The sequence below is a fragment of the Mchenga conophoros genome, linkage group LG14 (assembly GCF_057382185.1).
Source record: "Mchenga conophoros isolate Kocher_MC1m ecotype Shallow Benthic linkage group LG14, M_conophoros_male_GT1.1, whole genome shotgun sequence".
In the NCBI taxonomy this organism is placed as follows: domain Eukaryota; kingdom Metazoa; phylum Chordata; class Actinopteri; order Cichliformes; family Cichlidae; genus Mchenga; species Mchenga conophoros.
Window position 1 is genome coordinate 683,818 of NC_140539.1, and position 21,359 is coordinate 705,176.

The 21,359-nt window shown below is 45.6% G+C and overlaps 1 protein-coding gene across 1 annotated transcript in view; it reads left to right on the forward strand.

Annotated features, from left to right (window-relative positions):
• Positions 1-21,359, forward strand: part of LOC146559030 (chloride channel protein 2-like) — a 68,664-nt gene that overhangs the window by 11,341 nt on the left and 35,964 nt on the right. The window contains exons 3-6 of the mRNA XM_085244764.1: positions 6,474-6,603; positions 11,287-11,418; positions 18,561-18,689; positions 19,678-19,811. Of these exons, the coding sequence (XP_085100890.1) occupies positions 6,474-6,603; positions 11,287-11,418; positions 18,561-18,689; positions 19,678-19,811 (525 nt within the window). The remainder of the gene's footprint in view (positions 1-6,473; positions 6,604-11,286; positions 11,419-18,560; positions 18,690-19,677; positions 19,812-21,359) is intronic.

Here is a 21,359-nt window from a genome sequence, read left to right on the forward strand (position 1 = left end):
AAACATTGCCCTAGTTCCACCATTCAGGGAGACTGAGGTGGAGGCCTATTTTAATGCGTTTGAGCGCATTGCTATGGCGTTACATTGGCCCAAGGAGGTTTGGTCCCTTTTGCTTCAGTGCAAATTAATTCGTAAGGCACAGGAAGTATGCGCAGCTCTCACTATCGAGGACAGTCTTGTGTATGACAATGTCAAAAGCGCTATACTCAGAGCCTATGAGTTGGTGCCTGAAGCCTACAGGCAGCGTTTCAGGACCCTGAGGAAATCCGCTGCTCAAACATTCCTTGAGTTCGCAAGGGAAAAAGGGACACTATTTGATAGGTGGTGTCAAGCAAGCAAAGTGTCAGAGTTCAACGCATTGCGTGAACTGGTGTTGTTGGAGGAATTCAAAAACTGTGTTCCTGATCGTACAGTGCTGTACCTGAATGAACAAAAAGTGGCCACTTTGCAGGAGGCAGCTGTCCTGGCAGAAGAATTTGCTTTAACGCACAAAAGCGTGTTTGTGGGTAAATCCGAATCACACTATCGTGAACGACTGGAAAAGGACACAAAGCCTCAACAACATAGGGGTTCCTTGGGTTCAAAGTCTGATAGACAATGTTTCTACTGTCACAAAGTGGGGCATATAGTTTCTGAGTGTTTGGCTCTTAAACGTAAACAAGTGCCCCAGCAATTAAAACAAGCCAAAGGGGTTGGCCTAGTCAAGTCGCTGAGCTCCCCCCCCCATGTGACCATGAGTGAACCTGATAAGTGTTTTAAACCCTTCATTTTCGATGGCTTTGTCTCCTTAACAGGGTTTCCTGGGGATCAAAAGCCCGTGAGAATGCTGAGGGACACGGGGGGCTCGCAGTCATTTCTATTGGCCGACGTTTTGCCAGTCAGTGATGAGTCATCTTGTAACGCTAGTACAATAGTGCAAGGTATTGGGATGGCCTACATACCTGCACCACTACATTGTGTTCATGTGCAGTCGAGGTTAGCCTCTGGTTTGTTCAAGGTTGCAGTAAGAAACTCATTTCCTATCCAGGGTATTGAGTTTATAATGGGAAATGATATTGCTGGGGACAAAGTACTCCCTGTTCCTGAGGTGGTGGATAAACCCAGCTGTATCCCGGAAGAGGACGAGCTGTTGAAATCCCACCCTGATGTGTTTTCTGTCAGTGTTCTTACCAGGTCGCAAGCTCGGAAGCTGGAGGAAGTGAACCTAAGTGAGACTGTTCTTGGATCTGTTCTAACTGGGGACAGAGAGCCAGCTGCTAGCCCTTCTAAACCAGCGCTCGATGAACAGGGTCTGGCTACTCTGTCTGAGGTTCTTCCTTTGCCGGTCTCACGTGAGTGTTTGAGCCAGGCTCAGGAAAAGGATGAGTCACTCACTAACTGTTTTAAAGAGGTAAGCGAGTTAGCAAACAATAAAAAGGCACACAGGTTTTATCTTGAGGATGGGTTACTGGTAAGAAAATGGGTCTCAAGACCTGCATTACAGCAGGAAGGAGGTGATGAGGGTTGGGGGGTGGTACGCCAAATAGTCATTCCTAGGGATTACCGGGGTGGCATATTGCAGCTTGCGCATGAACACCCATGGTCAGGTCATTTAGGTATTACTAAAACCTATGACCGCGTTCTTCAGCACTTTTTCTGGCCAGGTCTGAAGAAAGACGTTGCCAAGTTCTGCAAAACATGCCAGGTTTGCCAAATTGTGGGTAAACCTAATCAGACAGTGCCACCTGCTCCTCTTAAACCCATCCCAGTAGTTGGGGAGCCTTTTGAGCGTGTTTTAGTGGACTGTGTGGGTCCTCTACCCAGAACAAAAACGGGTAATCAGTTCCTCTTGACAATCATGTGTGCCACAACCCGTTTTCCTGAAGCCATACCACTTCGAAAAATCACCGCTCCCACTGTGATTAAGGCTCTACTTAAATTCTTTTCAACATTCGGTCTGCCTAGAATTGTTCAGACCGACCAAGGCAGCAATTTCCAGTCAAAACTGTTCAAGCAGACATTACAATCACTTGGTATCAGACACATCCCTTCCAGCCCTTACCATCCCCAGTCACAAGGTGCACTAGAAAGATGGCACCAGACCATCAAGTTGATGATGCGAAAATATTGTCTGGTGACTGACAAGAACTGGGATGAGGGACTGCCATTCCTGCTGTTTGCAGCTCGTGAAGCAAAACAGGAGTCCCTTGGTTTCAGCCCTGCTGAATTAGTTTTTGGGCACAGTGTGAGGGGGCCTCTAAAAGCCCTGAAAGAACAGTTTTTGTCTGATGTGCAGCCGCAATCAAATGTGCTTGAGTTTGTCACGCAGTGTCGGGAACGTTTGTACCATGCTTGTGCAATAGCTAAGAAGTCTCTGTCAGCAGCCCAAGGGAAAATGAAGCGGCAGTATGACCGGAAGGCAGTGCAGCGTTCTTTTAAACCTGGTGATCAGGTACTCGTGTTGGTGCCCACATCTGGTCCGTCTCTGTCAGCCCAATTTGCGGGACCATATGTGGTAGAGAGCAAAGTCAATGACACAGACTACATCGTTCGCACTCCGGATAGGAGGCGTAAAACACGGCTCTGCCATATAAACATGCTGAAACTGTTTCACTCTAGGGAAGACGATCGCGAGGGCTCCATCTCACTCATTTCTGTGCCCATAAACCATGATGATGGTTTGGTGAAGGGTAGTGAAGGTCAGCAGAGCGGTAGGCTTGCAAACTCAGAGGTTCTTGGTGCCTTAGACACGTACCTCTCCTATCTTCCTCATGACGAGAGAGACGATGTGAAAGATCTGATCCAAGCGCACCCTAGTCTGTTTGGGGATGTACCGTCTAAAACCCCAGTGTTAAAGCACGACATTGACGTGGGTGATGCGTGCCCTATTAAGCAACACGCATACCGGTGCCCCCCACTCAAGAGGGAATTAATGAAAAACGAGGTACAGTACCTGCTTGGAAATGGTTTGGCGATACCTAGCCATAGCTCTTGGAGCTCTCCATGTCTGCTGACACCAAAGTCAGATGGTTCTCCTCGTTTTTGTACTGATTTTAGGAGAGTAAATGCAGTCACAGTCCCTGACTCATACCCATTGCCTCGCATGGAAGACTGCATAGACAGTATTGGAGCCGCCACCTACATAACAAAGCTAGATCTGTTAAAAGGGTACTGGCAGGTTCCTCTAACTAGCAGAGCCTCTGATATTTCAGCATTTGTTACTCCAGACTATTTCTTGCAGTACACAGTGATGGCGTTTGGCATGCGGAATGCACCAGCCACTTTCCAACGACTTATGAACCTTGTGTTAGCAGACATTCACAGTTGTAATGTGTATTTGGATGACATTGTGGTATATTCTTCTTGCTGGACTGATCACGTGGGTACTCTGAGGGATGTTTTTGCTCGTTTAACCCAGGCTTCCCTAACTCTGAACCTGGCAAAGTGTGAATTTGCCAAGGCGGTAGTGACATACCTCGGAAAACAAGTGGGACATGGCCAGGTGCGCCCCGTGAATGCAAAGGTGGAGGCCGTACTGAGCTACCCGGTGCCCACCACCAGACGGGAGCTCAGACGCTTCTTGGGTCTGGTGGGCTACTACAGATGTTTCTGCCGGAACTTTTCAACAGTGGTGGCTCCCCTGACTCGTCTGTGCAGTCCAAAGGAACCCTTCGTATGGACTGCTGAGTGCCAACATGCATTTGACTGTGCCAAGTCTCTCCTTTGCAGTGCCCCTGTACTGGCTGCTCCCGACTTCAGCAAGGCCTTCAAGCTAGAAGTGGATGCAAGCGCTACGGGCGCTGGAGCAGTACTGTTGCAGGATGGAGTTGATGGCATCAGTCACCCGGTTTCCTACTTCTCAGCTAAGTTCAAGCCTCATCAACTCAACTATTCCACCATTGAGAAGGAAACCCTGGCCATGTTGCTTGCTCTGCAGCATTTCGACGTGTACGTGGGGTCAACCACCACCCCTGTCATGGTTTATACTGACCATAACCCTCTGGTATTCCTAAAGCACATGTACAATCATAACCAAAGATTGATGAGATGGGCGTTGCTTGCTCAGGAGTATAACATAGACATCCGACATCAGAGAGGTGTGGACAACGTGGTGGCTGACGCACTGTCCAGGACCCAGTATTAACCCCTTAACCCCAGTAACGGACCTGGTGGCAGTTGTTAAAGGTGTCTGTTTACTGTATGTGATATTTTATGTGGGGGGGTGTTACGGTCGCTGACCTCTAGTGGCTCTCCCTCTGTAGATGAGTTGTTTTTCTCCTTTTTCTTGTGTTGCAGGTCTGCCTCATGAGCCGCAGCTGAGGTGTGTTCCAGCTCGTCAGCCACGGCATATAGGCTGCCATCCTAAACTGCCACACCCCCTGCCATTTTCCCCATGTTTGCCAGAGCTGTGAGCTGTAGAGTTTTGGGCAGCGGGCCTTAGTGTGTATGTGTGTGAGAACTTACCCTCTGTGAACTTTGGTTTTTCTTTCTTTTATTGTGAGCGAAGGTGTGCCCTTATTGTGATAATTAGTTTGTCATTGTGGAAGCAGGTAGGGGTTCTCTGCCATTTTTGTTTCACCTGTTTTCTCCTGGTTTGGTTAGACAGGGAGCTCAGCCATTGTATTTTGTTTTTGGTTAGTGAGTACTTGGTTTTGATTTCTAGCTAAAAGGGGGTGTTTTGTTTATTGTTTTGGCCTTGGAGACCCTGAAGAAAAGAGCTTCCCTGTGTTTTTGTACTGTAGTAGTTTTAGGCAATAAATCTTGTATACTGACATCTCTTTCTCCAGTAGTTCATGTGTTCCCTTTCACTTTGTGTTACCCCTCACTCCAGTCGACACTCCGTTCATTAAGTGGGGCGTAACACATGATGACAGCATTAACGTTGACAGCCCTAGTTTGTTGGTTTATTTCAGTTTAGTTTTGTGAGCTGGTTATTAGATGCCGCTCCAGCCAGAGAATGCCGCCCCGCTCTCTCCTTCCTGTGTGGCAAGCAGCAGGGGCACCTCGCAAACAGAGGGTGCCTTTACTCTCCGCAAAAGTACTCGGCCCTGAAAATCTTAGAAATATGGTATCTAATCAGATTCTTACTCTGGATGGCATTACCTTGGCCTCCAGTAACGCTGTGAGGAACCTTGGAGTCATTTTTGACCAGGACATGTCCTTCAACGCACATATTAAACAAATATGTAAGACTGCTTTCTTCCATTTGTGCAACATCTCTAAAATTAGAAATATCCTGTCTCAGAGTGACGCTGAAAAACTAGTTCATGCATTTATTACTTCCAGGCTGGACTACTGTAATTCATTATTATCAGGATGTCCAAAAAACTCACTGAAAAGCCTTCAGCTAATCCAAAATGCTGCAGCAAGAGTCCTGACAGGGACTAGAAAGAGAGAGCATATTTCTCCTGTTTTGGCTTCCCTTCATTGGCTTCCTGTTAAATCCAGAATTGAATTCAAAATCCTGCTCCTCACATACAAGGTCTTAAATAATCAGGCCCCATCTTATCTTAATGACCTTGTAGTACCATATCACCCTATTAGAGCGCTCCGCTCTCGCTCTGCAGGCCTACTTGTTGTTCCTAGAGTATTTAAAAGTAGAATGGGAGGGAGAGCCTTCAGTTTTCAGGCCCCTCTTCTGTGGAACCAGCTTCCAGTTTGGATTCGGGAGACAGACACTATCTCTACTTTTAAGATTAGGCTTAAAACTTTCCTTTTTTCTAAAGCATATAGTTAGGGCTGGACCAGGTGACCCTGAATCCTCCCTTTGTTATGCTGCAATAGATGTAGGCTGCCGGGGGATTCCCATGATGCATTGAGTTTTTCCTTTCCAGTCACCTTTCTCACTCACTATGTATTAATAGACCTCTCTGCATTGAATCATATCTGTTATTAACCTCTGTCTCTCTTCCACAGCATGTCTTTATCCTGTCTTCCTTCTCTCACCCCAACCGGTCGCAGCAGATGGCCGCCCCTCCCTGAGCCTGGTTCTGCCGGAGGTTTCTTCCTGTTAAAAGGGAGTTTTTCCTTCCCACTGTCGCCAAAGTGCTTGCTCATAGGGGGTCATATGATTGTTGGGTTTTTCTCTGTATCTATGAAGCGCCTTGAGGCGACTTTTGTTGTGATTTGGCGCTATATAAATAAAATTGAATTGAATTGAATTGAAAAGAAAACGGTTCGGTGCCTATGCAGTGCTCAAAATGCTTTGGCATGATGTCAGGGCAACATGGGTGCGAGCAACTTTTTTTTGCCGATGCCCATGATGCCGCCCCACCATGATACCGCCCCGGGCAACGGCTTATGTCGCCCATATCAAAAACCGCCACTGCCCCTATGCACGGGGGCCAAATATGGATTTTTGCAGATGGAAATGAATTCAGACAAGAAGTCAGAAGAAAGACACAATTCTGATTTACATCACACCGCCCATTTTTGGGACATGTTTAATGTGTTTGTCTTTTGAAAGCTAAATGGATGCCGGTGTTTTTTCGCAGATGTATGGGCGCTACACCCAGGAGCTCGGGGTGTATGCCAAAGAGGAGGCTACTCGGCTGAAGGAAAGTGGGGAGAAGGTCAGTCAGCGAAGCCGGACACTGGAACACGACAATGGACGCTGTGCCAAGTGTAAGAGTCAAACCACACAGCCAGCATGGAATATGAAGGACAAGCAGCAAGTGTTATTATTCCTGTTTCTGAAATTAGTGCTCGTTTCGTTATTTTATAGAAAACCTTCTTACCATTTCTAACCATGTGATGGACAAATGCCTATTCACACCACAATGAACAAAATTAGTTTAAAGAAAAGAAGTGCCGTGATACAGATTTTCTAAACCCTATTAAAATTTGGACCTTTTCATCTTTCACAAAAGTGTTCACACAGTCTAAATTCCTGTAGCGGTAGAGAGCAGAGTCACCATAGCAATTTGTATATGGTAGAAATCCACACCGTGTATCTTGCCATTTGAATATTGGCATTACCACTGAATGAGGCTCAAGACTTAACTGTTCAGGTTTGCTTTTTGACCATTGAACTAAGCCTCCTGTAGTACTGAAAACATCATTGAACATGGTCATGTTTTACTGTAGTTTGGCCATTTGCACACTGACTGGATGGCGCTCAGACTGAACCAAAACCCCCACTGACAGCTCTAGTATGGAACAATTCCATTGTTATCAAATATGCATTACATGGTCATATGGGATTTTAAGTGGTAGAAAAACATAAAGGATTATTAACCAGTCTTTGGCGATGGCACAGCTCAGGGCAATCATTTCTTTTTGTTGTGAGTCCAGTTCAGAGAAAAAATACAAAGAGTACTCCGTGAATTGCTCAGAATCCAAGCCTTGAGAGAAATTGTTTGAACATTAGCTTTCCGTTAAAAATGTAATACTACAATCACTTTGATGTCTCTAAACTAAACCCTGTGCCTTAGGTGTTGCTTGGGAAGCATTGATCCTACTGAACAGTTAGATAAAGAAGCTAAACAATATCTGCAGTGTCAGGCAATCATGGCAAAAGCATTCCTTGCAGCATTTCATACAAATGATCCACTGCCTTTCTTACCGTACTGTTGGTGTTGTCAGGTAGCTACAGTAACGAGATTATGTAGGACTAAATGGGATGCATTGAAGCATAAAACAAACACAAGTTGGAAAGTCTCTGATGTTCAAGTGGAATCTCCAAGGCACACATAGACTGTCAGTTTTAGTCTGAGAGTCGACAGCTGTGACAGTCCTAATCATGGTGAAGCTTTAGTGATACAGATGTTGTCTAAATCCAGTATGCCTGGATTGAGTTGGATTTCACGCCCAATTCATCTGAGTCACCTACAGATGAGTTTGAACTCAGGATAAATTTCTGTCAGTGATCATTTTTCCACTTGTCCATTCATCCATTCTCTTCCACTTATACTTGTGAAGGTCGCAGGGGGGCTGGAGCCTATCCCAGCTGTCATAGGACGAGAGGCAGTGTATACCCTGGACAGGCTGTACCCTGAGTCTGTCGCAGGCCAAACATAGACAGGCAGACTAACCATTCACACCTAGGGGCAATTAGGAATTAGCATTTATTACCAATTACTGTGGGAGGAAGCCGGAGTACTTGAAGGGAACCAACGCAAACACGGGGAGAACATGCAAAATCCATACGAAGAGCCCCTGACTAGGTGGCTCCAACTAAGAACCACGCCACGCCACGCCCCTATTCACACCAACCCTATCCGTGTCCTCCTTCAGAGCATCTATGAACCTCCTCTGTGATCTTGCTCCCGTCCTACTGCATGGCAACTCCATGTTTGTCCAATATTTCCTTTATCCTTCCTGTAAGCATGGCCCGACCATCTCAGCCTAGAGTCTCTAACCTTGTCTCCAAACTGCTCAACCTGAGCAGTCTCTCTGTTGTAGTTAATTCTAATTCTATCCATCCTACTCACTCCCAAAGAGAATCTAAGCATCTTCAGCTTGGACTCCTGTCTTTTAGTTAGTGCTTCATCTTCACTCTTTCCACTTTTGTTCTCTCACTTATCGCCACCACATTGTTCATTGCTTTGGATGTTTAACCCAGGTATTCAAAGTCATCTACTTTCTCTTTTTCTAATGCTTAAAGCTTCACTATTCACTTGCACCCAACTCTCACTAGATCATAATGTTGTATACAAACATCTTAATCCACCTTCCTCCACTCCTCCACACTTATTGCAAAATTCTCCCTCCTGTATATGGCAGTGGACACCCACCCAGCACCTCCTCATCACTTGTGTTCTCTTCACTTCACTTCCATTGTCTCCATCTTTGTAGCCATGTGTCAGTCTATGAAACCAGTTGGTCTTCAATTCTCCTGTCTCTTTCTCTCACTGCTGATATCACAAACTCCCAACACTCACACAGACATTTATGCAAACTCAGAATATGCAGCTGTGCCCAAAAAGGTGACCAGAGCTACATTTCTCTGCAATTTTGAGAAGCAACATGTAACATAGTGGATAAATAATATAGAATCAGTGTGTGGGGTATGGAGCCCCGCAAGACCTCGCAAAACAAACTCGGGATCTCGCAAAAGTTTTGTGAAAACGTCGTAGCACTTTTGCAAATATATGATGTCTTGTAAACCGAGCAGATATTTGATGTTTACACAGCTACATTCACGCCTCAAAATATCTTGAAAGTTTATTTTGTGACCCAGAAAGAGTAATATTGCAACTAAGTAGCAGCCGCCATTGTGGGAATTCAACTTTTGCGAGATCTCGCAAAAGTTCATCGTAATTCTTTTCTCCCATGTCCCTTGCGGGGCTCCGTAGTGGGGAAAGGTTTCAGAGAGCACGCAGAGGCATAAACACATCAAAGTGATAACAGTGTGTGCAGTGTGGTTCACAATGACCCTTTACCTGAACATATTTAACTGCAGCTTTCCCCTCTAACGTGTCCTGCATCTTTGACATTGTCACAGTGTCCCCGTTTTAGTTATTTTAAAAGTTTCAAATATCATCAAGGCAACGTACCAGAGAGTGGGCAATTGGATTGTGATACAAGATGCCCTTTACTTCGGTGTGGACTACATTTAACAAATAAGTAACTTGTACAGTTAATGGACTGCTCTTCCATTTAAATGCACTCAGCCAGCATACACACACACATACACACATATTATTACCTTCAGTTCTTGATTTGATGAAAGAACAATATGTTTGCAGTGTTGGGAGTAGCTGTGATTCTGATTACCGGCAGCTGATGCAGGGCAGTTTTCGAAAAGCAAATGAAGGACCTAATAAGTTAGGTTTTGAAATAAATGTTTGACAGGGAATTCTTGGATATGCTTAAATGAAAAGGCTGAATGCCATAAAAGTCAGCCACAGCACAATTATTTGGCGTATTAAAACATCGGCATTTGTTCTACAAGCTCAAGTGTAAAAAGGAAGCAGGGAGATGAAAGCAAAGTAAGTGACTGCACACTAGGGATGGGTATCGTTTAGGTTTTATCTGATACCGGTGCCAAATCGGTACTTTTGAAACGGTGCCGGTGCTCAAACGGTGCTCAAACCGGTGCTTAAAGAATGGAGAACACAAACTTTGTCCTAAACCTCTCATGTTTAACTGTTTTCCACTTTTTCTTTGGTCATTTTAGCCTTTTTGGCCAGGGTGAAGGGAGTATCTGCCATCAAACAAGAAGACAGCCGCATGTAGCTATGATGATGTTTGCTAGTTCACCTTACATGCATTAATGTAATAACGTGGTTAGCCTACTCAACGTAAATTACACACGAACAACATTAAGCTACTCGCGCAGAGAAGAACGGCTGCTGCTGCATCATCATCCTCATCATTTCTGCTACACTGGCAGGGCTAGGGGCCAGGACTCTCCTCTTCGGGTTTTTGGGGGATGTTGCTCCGGGTCCGATAACAGGCAACCCACCCGCAGTAGATGTGCTCGGTGTGAGGTCTCGCAGCAAGCTATCAAATACGGCGCATTTCTGGGCTTTTAAAAAAAACGCTATGCGTCGCCAGGTGTTTCATCAGATTTGAGGTGTTACCTCCTTTGACAGTATCACAGTATCAGCTTAAAGCACTTGTTGCTGCTGAGTTTGCATCTTTTGCTGTGAAGTACAGCCAGACTTTTGACAGCTTCGCCTTGGACATTTTTAATCTGTAGCTCTGCTCTAAAAGAACGTACGTACCTGGCCCCGCCTACTATCCTCGGAAACGTAAAATTATTGGCTAGAATCTAAAGTGTATCACAGCTCAGGAAAAAAAAGCACCGAAATAAAGCACCGAAATGTGCGCTGCTTTTCGGTCTGGTTACTACCGTTTGTCAGAACCGGTACCCATCCCTACTGCACACAATCGTCTTTTTCCTGCAAGTACGATAAGGGTGGGAAGAAAGAAATAAAGAGAAATGGTTTTCACCAGGAATATAAACTTCTGAAAATGTCTTCTTTATTTTTTACAAAAAATGCCCCAAAACAAATTCATAATTACTGAATTTCCCAGAGGAACGCACCTGAGAAATTATTAAAGATTTATCTGATCTGCTTCTTTGTTATTGGGCATGGATCTGTTTATATTTGGGCCAAAGATAAGAAATGTGGGATAAATTACAAACTTTTGCATCTCTGGTTTACTAACTTGTAAAATGCTATAGAGTACAGAGCAGTGGTCTTTTGGGCTAACAACATGTTTATTGCTGTTCAATATTTCAAAAGCTATTGTGATGAAACACAGCTGTTATTGGAAAATGTAGAATAAAGTGACCCGTACTAATCTCTGGGTGCTGTAGTCCTAATGTATTATGCTGTGTTCTTGATATCCCATTAGTCGGCCCATTTCGCTGGCTGAGGTTCCTGATCTCATTGATCGGGGAGGACTGGATCTTCTTCTTCCTGTTGGGGATCCTCATGGGCCTAGCCAGCTGGGCAATGGAACTGGGCATCAACATGCTCCTAAAAGGTGACAGAGAGACTGGGTTGGTTTTGTTTGTTTGTTTTTAAAAATGCAGCATCACTACACACTAACATAATAACACATTTTGGGAAGGAAGGAGGTAAGTAATATCCAGAGATGGGCAGTAACGCGTTATTTGTAATGCGTTACTGTAATCCAATTACTTTTTTCAAGTAACGAGTAAAGTAAGGGATTACTATTGCAAAAACGGTAATTAGATTACCGTTACTTTCCCATAGGAACGCTGCGTTACTGCGTTACTGCGTTACTAAAACCGTGATTTTTTGCGAGAATGTCTCACGACAGTGACGTAAGCGAGTGTGACGTTAGTGACAACAGCTGTGTGCAGATCAACAATGGATCACATATCGAGTGCAGGAGAGAGTATGAGCGTGCAGCGTTCAAAGCGTGCAAGTACTGACCTTACTTTGAGTTTGATTCCATAAAAAGTGACAAAAACATTAGTGTCTGTTGTGCGTGGGAAGAAAACTTCTTTTTACAGCGAAAAAACCCTAAACTTCCAACAAGCACCGAGTAGCTACGACGTAATGGGAAACTCACAGAGAAACTCGCGGATTCTTCCACTGACCGCGGCACACCTGCACCAGGGTAAACCTCCGCCTGCCCCACTCCTGCTTTACAGGTGAAAATAGAGCAACAGGACCGCTGAGTCTTTGACTTTATTTATTTTCTGCTGTGTTTTACTTGCATCTATTTGAAAGACTGAGTGTAAACGCAAAATTAAAAAAAATTATGTGCTGGAATGTGCAGAAAATAGGTTTAAATGTTAAACAAATTTCTTCCAGTCAGAGAATGTTGCATATAATTAAATTTTTGCTTGATGCATAAAGTTAAAAGATTAAAACTGATAAAACAAGTTTTAAAAAGAGACTTTTCCATTTGATTACATTTTGTATGATGGATTATGTAGAAAAAGTAGAATTGGGCTGAAAGATCTATCACTTTATCACCTACTCAGGTTGTAAATCGTGTTTTTAAAAAGTAACTAAGTAACTAAGTAATGAATTACTTTTAAAAATAATCAGTAAAGTAATGGGATTAGTTTTTGGGGGAAGTAATCAGTAATTAGTTACTGATTACTTTTTTCAAGTAACTTGACCAACACTGGTAATATCTAACAACTACAGGAAACTGATGGTGAGAGGAAAAGATGAGTTGATAGGATGGAGGTAGTGGTGAAGGGTGAGGTCAAAGGATGGAAAAGGGCTGAATTTATTTGAAGTCTTTCACATTCTAGTTCACATCAAATAGACATGTATCACATGTATGCAAATGTATACAAATCTATTCAGAATTTTAAAATCGGACAGTGAAAACACAAAATAAATTAAGAAAAATATACAATGGAATTAGACACTGGAGCAAACCATTAGATGTGGCACATATTGGAAAGGTTTTAGATTTACTTCTTAGTGATGGAGACCAATCTTAAACCAAGTTGACATAAAAAAAAATTTGGAATTTGACAAATGCCTGGCAGGAAACTTTGTGTTCAAGTAGATGCATTGGGAAAAAAGCTCTGTGATAGGGCAAAGCCAGACTGGGTAAGCATTTGAGAGAAACTAGAAACCACAAATAAATGGTAAAAAGCTTTGTTCTTATATAGCTTTAGCACTCATAGCACCTTAAACAACATGTTTCACACACACGCTTCTTTTCCTACACGTAAGTTCTTTCTATCTATGTGTAATACTCACACTCAGACAAATGCATCAAAGGAGCAATTTGGGGTTCAGTATCACATTCCTCTAGTATTACAATTCCTTACCATCCAATGCCATGGCAGAGCAGCTTGACTCCACCTCCAGTGTACCTGGCCTGGCCTTCAATCTGGTTTCCTGCACGCATAATGTAACGACCTTCGTTTTCCCCATCACTTCAGCCAAATCTCCTCTCAAGTTTTTTGACATATACACATATGGTAAGACATATGATGGTCTTACCAAAATAAATTATTTATTCTCAATGATCCCAACTAAACCGCCACAAGATTGGTTCAGATCTCTAGATTCATGTATGTCCAAATTCCTTTGGAAAAATAAACCCCCACGTGTAAGCTTAAAAACACTACAAAAGACCAAGGATAAAGGAGGACTAGAACTGCCTAACTTTCAGCACTACTTCTTAGCCAACAGGCTTCAGTTTATCTCAGGATGGCTAAAACACACCCTCTTAGATGAACCTTGGCTAGATGTAGAACAAGCACTCTGCAATAATCTAGAGATCTCAGACCTACCATTTATCAGCTCAAACATCCAACGACATGAATGCTTTAAAAGCATCAACATCAGCTCTTCTCTGACAGCATGGTGGGAGTTTCTAAAATTGACGGCGTCTTCATTAATCCCATGCAAACGTACACCTATCTGGAACAACCCTGACATATTACAAAACAATAATATGATAAACTTTTCAGATTGGAGTGGTAAAGGAATCAAATATTTAGAACATATACTAGAAGGAACAGAATTTATTTCATTTGACGGACTAGTTACACAATATGGGATCAACAAGAAAAGATTTTTAGAATATCAACAAATTAAATCCATAGTAAAAAAGAAATTTAAACCGGGTCAAGTTGAACTACAAACACCACCAAGTGTGGTTCAATTTCTTACTCTTAAACCCCCCAAATTACTATCCAAAATATACAGAATGCTTTCTAAAACAGATGAATCAATATCACTTCCTATTGCAAAATGGGAAGCGGATTTATCAGTTAACTTAGACCTAAACTTCTGGTCTCAGATTTGCTTAAAAACCTTTCATCTAATTAGAAATCCCAGTCTTCAATTAATTCAATACAAAATATTACATAGAGTGCACTATACAGGTCATCGGATGTTCAAGATGGGCTTTACGTCTACCAACAACTGCTCACACTGCCAAACCAATTCACCGGACAATTATATCCACGCTCTTTGGTTCTGTCCACCAGTTCAGAAGTTTTGGCGCGAGATATGTGAAGACTTATCGAAGTGTCTGAAATGTAACATTCCAACTTCCCCCTTAGTGTGTTTGTTGGGCAGCTTAGATAATGTCACTTCAGAAAAGAATATAGCCCATATGGTTTTCACTGCCCTATGCATAGCCAAGAAAACAGTCCTCATGAACTGGAAAAATAATAATAATCTTAATTCTAACCAATATAGAAATTATCTATTAGATTACATTAGTCTCGATACAGCCTCTGCCACCACATCAGATCAATTGCTCTGGGCTCCTTTGATCAGCTCCATCACCTAGTGGGGGTGGGGGGGTCATAGTTTGGTCCCGCCTTCACTGTTGTGATTGGTGTGGGGGTAGGGACAGGCTTAGGGCGTCGGGGGGTTCCCCGGAGGCATCTTCCTTGGGGGGCTCAACCCGGGGTAGCGGTCATGTCCGGTTAGGGGCTCTGTTGGCTCTCAGGTGACTGTTTCCTCGCGGCTGCGTGCAGCGGGGCTAGGGGAGGGTCTGTGCTGACGGACGTGGGTTACTGACCTGGTAGTCTGGCTGCCCCTGGGTGGGTCCGGGATGGGCGTGAGGTTCTGGGGGCGCTCCGTCTCTGGGCTGGGACCCGGACCGGGCCTCGGGGGCTTGGGTCCTGGTTGGTGTGTTGCCGGGGTTGTGGGCGGGTGGGTGCATGGGGGCCCAGCCCTGGAGCAGGGTGCCGCCGGTGCGTCGAGCCACCTGGGGGGCTCTTCAACTGGTGGGGGAGATTGTCACATCTTGCAGGAGCTTTCCTCTCCTCAGGAGCTGCCTCTGCAGGAGGGGGAGATACAGGAGAGGTGGAGGAAGATCTCAGCCTGGGTGTTTATTGTCTTATGTAGTCTGGAAGATGAGTGGATGGTGGGGTGGGTGCAGTTTTCTCTGTGGTGGGGTTGGGTGGACTGTCCCGGGCTCTGTGGGGCCGGGCGGCGCTGCTGCACTGGGCCCGGTCTGGATGGGCCTGGGCCCCCTTTCCCTGGCGGGTCGCGGAGTATGGGGGTGCCTACTGGGGTGAGCGGGGGAGCTGGCCCCAGGGAGGGGTCACTTGCCCCTCCCTTCCTTCCCTCCCCATCTCCAGCTGCCTCCCTCTTCCCGCTCCACCACAACCACCCACACATGCAGGGCCTTGGAGTAGGGGTATGTCACCAGGGTGCAGAGGAGGCTACCCCCCCCTCTGTCCCCTTCTGGCTGCCTCTGCCTCAATTTTATCCCACAACTTAGACATTCACATTACTCACACTCTCATTACACATACATATAGGATCTTGGGGGTGGGCACGATACACGGACTCCAAAGTACCATCAGGGTGTACACCCCACCCCTGGCATCGTTGCCCACCTCTCAATTTTAAATACACGTAGACATTGAGGGCTAGCAGGAGGGACCATGCGCTTACCTGCTGCTCTCTGGCAGGTAGCTCCATGCCCTCCTGGGTTTTAAATGCACCTTAGAACACACATGCATCAACACTACAATGAGCGGGTGGAGGGAGGTTCGGAGTCTTCTCTCACCCCCGTTCTCTGCGACCTGCTGGAGCAGGGGGGCCAGGAGGAGGAGTTGGCCGTCCGACTGCGGTCTGGAGTGTGGAGCCTTCCTGCTGCTGCGGAGTCGGGGCGGTCTGCCTCCCCCCACCGCAGGGAAAAGGGAAACACCACCTGGGTCTGGGTGCAGTTCCCCCCTCCAGGGGCGGGAGCACCTAGACCCGGTTTGTAGAGTACGCTTGGGGAGTGTGATCGTGTGTACAACGTCTCTTTATGTCTGTCTCCACGTTGGTTGAGTGTGGAGTAAGTGCATATGAGAGCATGAGGGTGGGAATGGATGTTTGTGTCTGTGTGTGCCTGTATTTCTGTGTCTATATGTCAGGTTGGGTGTCAGGCGCCACCTCTCTGGGGACATCTCAGGCCCTCCAAGGTTTGGAGGCCTATCTCCCCCTACCACCACTTCCCCTGCCAGTGGCGGACCCCCTCAGACATCGGTGCGTTGGTGTTTCTTTGTGTCCGGGGATGGGCGTCCAGGTACACACCGGCTCACTCCTTGGCGGCCGCTTATCGGGGCCTGGAGCCTGGGGCTCGCTCGGGCCACTTCGGAGGTGGGGTGCCCCCGGCCTCTCGGCCTGGGGCTTGGTCACTCAGGCGCAGCTGGCTGCCGGCGGAGCTCACGGGCGCGTCACTGCAACTCCCCCTGGCTTCTGCTCCGCGGCTGCTGAGTGAGCCCTCATCTGGGACTCTCCTCAGCTCTTTCCGGGACAGTGGCGCAGCTGCCCCTCTGTTGGTCTTCCTTGGTCTCTTGTGTTCTGGGGGCCTCTGGATGTCTGGAGTTTTGATCTCCTCCACACCTGCTTCATGCCCTGGAGGACGGGGCTGTGGCCCCCCCACACCCTCTAGCAGATTATTACATGAAGGAACCTTTTAAAAAAAAAAAAAAACAAGCGCGTTCATGCTCACAGGTGTACACACGGGTGATCACACCCACAAACTACACCCTTTTTGGCTCCTACCTCAAAGCACACTGTGTTCTGTTGATCTTATGTGCTGCACAATAATGTTTAACATTTAGTATTTACTGTCATATTCCCATATATCATTGTGATGTTGTTTATTCTATTACTCTTGTTCTCTTCTGCTTGCTTTCTTTTTTCTTTCTCAGCAGGTGATCCAGGTGATTGATATATGCATTTTTTTTTCTCTGCCCATTCTGTTGGTTTTTGTCTTTTTCCCTTCTCCCCCGTCCCTCTTCTCAGCTGTTTCTCTTTCCCTCTTTCTTTCTCCCCTTCTTTCCCCCAGTCAAGTCTGTCCCGTATTCAGTAAGTGAAAATAAAATAAACAATAAAAGGTGAATCAAATGGACCATTACGGCAAGGCTGGGATGGTCAGTTTGGTAAAGTAAATCCGTTGGGCATCTTTCTTTGCCTTTAGACAACAATTCTGATGGCAAAAGAGCCAAACGGGACAGGCCAAAAAAAAAAAAAAAAAAAAAAGACATATACATTTCTGCATTTCCTTTTTTCTCTCTGTACATCAGAGCACACATTGGAGGGGCATAGTCGATCAAAATGCAGAAACTCAGCAGTCCAAGGGGGGGCTTTGTCTGAGCCCCCCAATATTGTTGGGCAGATGTATGTTATGATACGTGGGGCGATTGTGGCTCAAGAGTTGGGTGTTCGTCTTGTAATCAGAAGGTTGCCGGTTCGGACAGTCTTGGTCGTTGTGTCCTTGGGCAAGACACTTCACCTACCGCCTACTGGTGTTGGCCAGAGGGGCCGATGGCGCGATATGGCAGCCTCGCCTCTGTCAGTCTGCCCCAGGGCAGCTGTGGCTACAGCTGTGGCTACCAGTGTGTGAATGTGAGAGTGAATGAATAGTGGAATTGTAAAGTGCTTTGAGGTTTCTTGAAAAGTGCTACATAAATGCAATCCATTATTATTATACCTAGACTACCCAACCATACAAAATCTATGTCTGACATACATGTAGATGCAGTTCTACATAAATATGTAAACAAAGGAGGCAAAAGCGAGGCTGCAGGGCAGGCCCACTAGCACAGCTAAAGAAAAAAAACACTGTTTCCTGTCCACATTAGATTCATAGCCAACAAAATTGACTGAAATACAGACTATAGTTCGGCTGTAAAATCTAGTATGGTAATCTATATTAAGTAAACTGAACTCAATTTTTCTCACGGTGTTATTAGAACTCAGTTTAAGAAAGTTACCAGTGTGTTTTATTCAAAAAAGCAAATCAAGCTCAGTAACTCTTTTTTGTGTGTTAAAGGTTCTCCAAGGGATAAAAACTAGAAGGTACAGTAGACAGGAATGAAAGAGGTATTTAACAGTGTAAAAAGGAAAAAGTTTGGTGTAAAGAAGTAAGTAAGTAATGAGAGCAAAGGGGACCAGGGAGGAGGAAAAATAAGTAAGCAAACTGTGCAAACCAGAAAGTTGAAATTAGACACCTGAACCTTTGAAATTCATCAGAAATGTCAAATCTCACAGGTTGAGAAATTCAAACACATTTCTCCGGCTGCGTGTTTTATACTTTCAGAAAGGGAAACTAACCTCGACCTGCCAGTTCCTGTTTTGTTGTATAGGTCTGTAACTGCACTGTAAATCTGTGAGGATGGTTTTACACATTGGGCCTGGTCTGTGTGGTTTGTGTGTCCACAGGACAGAAGTGGGTATATGGCAGACTGGACAGTAATGGGTTCCTGCAGTACCTGGGCTGGGTCGGCTATTCTGTTGCTCTCATCGTGTTTTCTGCCGGCTTCACCCAGATCGTCTCCCCACAGGCTGCTGGTATGTAAACAGATGTGGCAAAAGTACACACTTTCTTTACTTATGCAGAAGCACAGACACCAAAATGTAAAAAAAAAAATACTCAACTACTGAAAAAAGTTCATTTCTCAAGTAAAAGTGAAAGAGTACTTGATCTCAAATGTACTCAAAGGAAAAAAGTAAAAGTATCTCTTTGAAGGATAATTCTACTAACCATTTTTGTACAAGGTAACTGAACCTTGTGCTATATTAATATACTGATGAAACAATACTACTATATAAGAATACAAATACTATTCAAAGCTAAATTCTACTTCCATTGACTGTGGTTAGTTTGATATGTAAGAAATAAAAAAATAATTTTCAGTTGGCCACATGGTGGCGGGTAACTTTGCCTCCACACCTGCACAACAAAATAAGAAAATTCAGTGGTTAAAGTGGGATTCAACAGGTGCAGGCACACTGGGATCTATGTAGTGTCTCGGCATATGAAAAGGAATCACAATTGTCAATAATTTCTAATGTAAGCTTCAGATTGTATTAGTGTACAGCTGAACTGCTGCTTTTTGTGGATGTACACAATTGAATTCAACAGGATCTTGGCTCATGTCCTTCCCCTACACTGACACTGTACTGCTTCCACTATTTTTATACAAGACATATGGTTTGGTATAAAGTTGGATTTCAGTGACTCTAAGCATCATCACCTTAAATTCAAATTCATCTCTGCTATACTTGATGTAACCTAAATCTAGCTAAAAGACTAGCTAGCAACTCATTGTGCGACAAACTGCACACATACATTTTTTATTCAAGTAAAAATCTCATTGAGATTCATTTTCAAGAGACACCTGGCATCATGTGTGATGTCTAGTACTTTTTCCATTAAAATAACATCTGTAAATCTTGTCCATTGTTGTTCATTGTAATGTAAACAATAATCTTTTGGGGTCTAACAGAAAGTTTTGACAATCAGCCAGCTGTAAGAGTCCGTTGTTGTCCCCTACAGGTTCAGGGATTTCGGAAATGAAGACCATTCTACGAGGAGTATTACTGAAAGAATATCTCACCTTCAGGACCTTCGTGGCTAAAGTCATCAGTCTCGCTTTTGCCTTGGGTAGTGGTATGCCCCTTGGCAAAGAGGTAAAATAGATGCATACACACAAATCAGCTGCACACTCTTTAAATGTCTTCATGTACTGTTGTATGTTGCTGTGGGTAGGCGTCCATTTTCTGTGTCTGTCTGCAGTCACCATCCAAACCATCAAATTGGGAATAATTACTCAGTAGTTTGAAGGATCTAACATTCTAAGAGCTACATGTCTTTATCAGTGAGTTTTTGAGGGGCAAAATCCCATTTATTTATGATTTTCAACAAAATTGAAGCTGGCCCCAGGGAGGGGTCACTTGCCCCTCCCTTCCTTCCCTCCCCATCTCCAGCTGCCTCCCTCTTCCCGCTCCACGACAATCACCCACACATGCAGGCCTTGGAGTAAAGGTGTGTCACCACGGTGCAGGGGAGGCATCCCCCCTCTGTCCCCTTCTGGCTGCCTCTGTCTCAATGTTATCCCACAACTTAGACATTCACATTACTCACACTCTCATTACACATACATATAGGATCTTGGGGGTGGGCACGATACACGGAGTCCAAATTACCATCAGGGTGTACACCCTCACCCCTGGCGTCGTTGCCCACCTCTCAAGGTTAAATACACGTAGACATTGAGGGCTAGCAGGAGGGACCATGCGCTTACCTGCTGCTCTCTGGCAGGTAGCTCCATGCCCTCCTGGGTTTTAAATGCACCTTAGAACACACATGCATCAACACTACAATGAGCGGGTGGAGGGAGGTTTGGAGTCTTCTCTCACCCCCATTCTCTGCGACCTGCTGGAGCGGGGGGGCTAGGAGGAGGAGTTGGCCGTCCGACTGCAGTCTGGAGTGTGGGGCCTCCCTGCTGCTGCGGAGTCAGGGCGGTCTGCCTCCCCCCACCGCAGGGAAAAGGGTAACACCACCTGGGTCTGGGTGCAGTTCCCCCCTCCAGGGGCAAGGGTACCTAGACCCGGTTCGTAGAGTACGCTTGGGGAGTGTGATCGTGTGTACAGCGTCTCTTTATGTCTGTCTCCACGTTGGTTGAGTGTGGAGTAAGTGCATATGAGAGCATGAGGGAGGAATGGATGTTTGTGTCTGTGTGTGCCTGTATGTCTGTGTCTATATGTCAGGTTGGGTATCATACGTCACCTCTCTGGGGACATCTCAGGCCCTCCAAGGTTTGGAGGCCTATCTCCACCCACCACCACTTCCCCTGCCAGTGGCGGACTCCCTCAGACATCGGTGCGTTGGTGGTTCTTTGTGTCTGGGGGTGGGCGTCCGGGTACACACCGGCTCACTCCTTGGCGGCCGCTTATCGGGGCCTGGAGCCTGGGGCTCGCTCGGGCCACTTCGGAGGTGGGGTGCCCTCGGCCTCTCGGCCTGGGGCTCGGTCACTCAGGCACGGCTGGCTGCCGGCGGAGCTCACGGGCGCGTCACTGCAACTCCCCCTGGCTTCTGCTCCGCGGCTGCTGAGTGAGCTCTCATCTGGGACTCTCCTCAGCTCTTTCTGGGACAGTGGCGCGGCTGCCCCTCTGTTGGTCTTCCTTGGTCTCTTGTGTTCTGGGGGCCTCTGGATGTCTGGAGTTCTGATCTCCTCC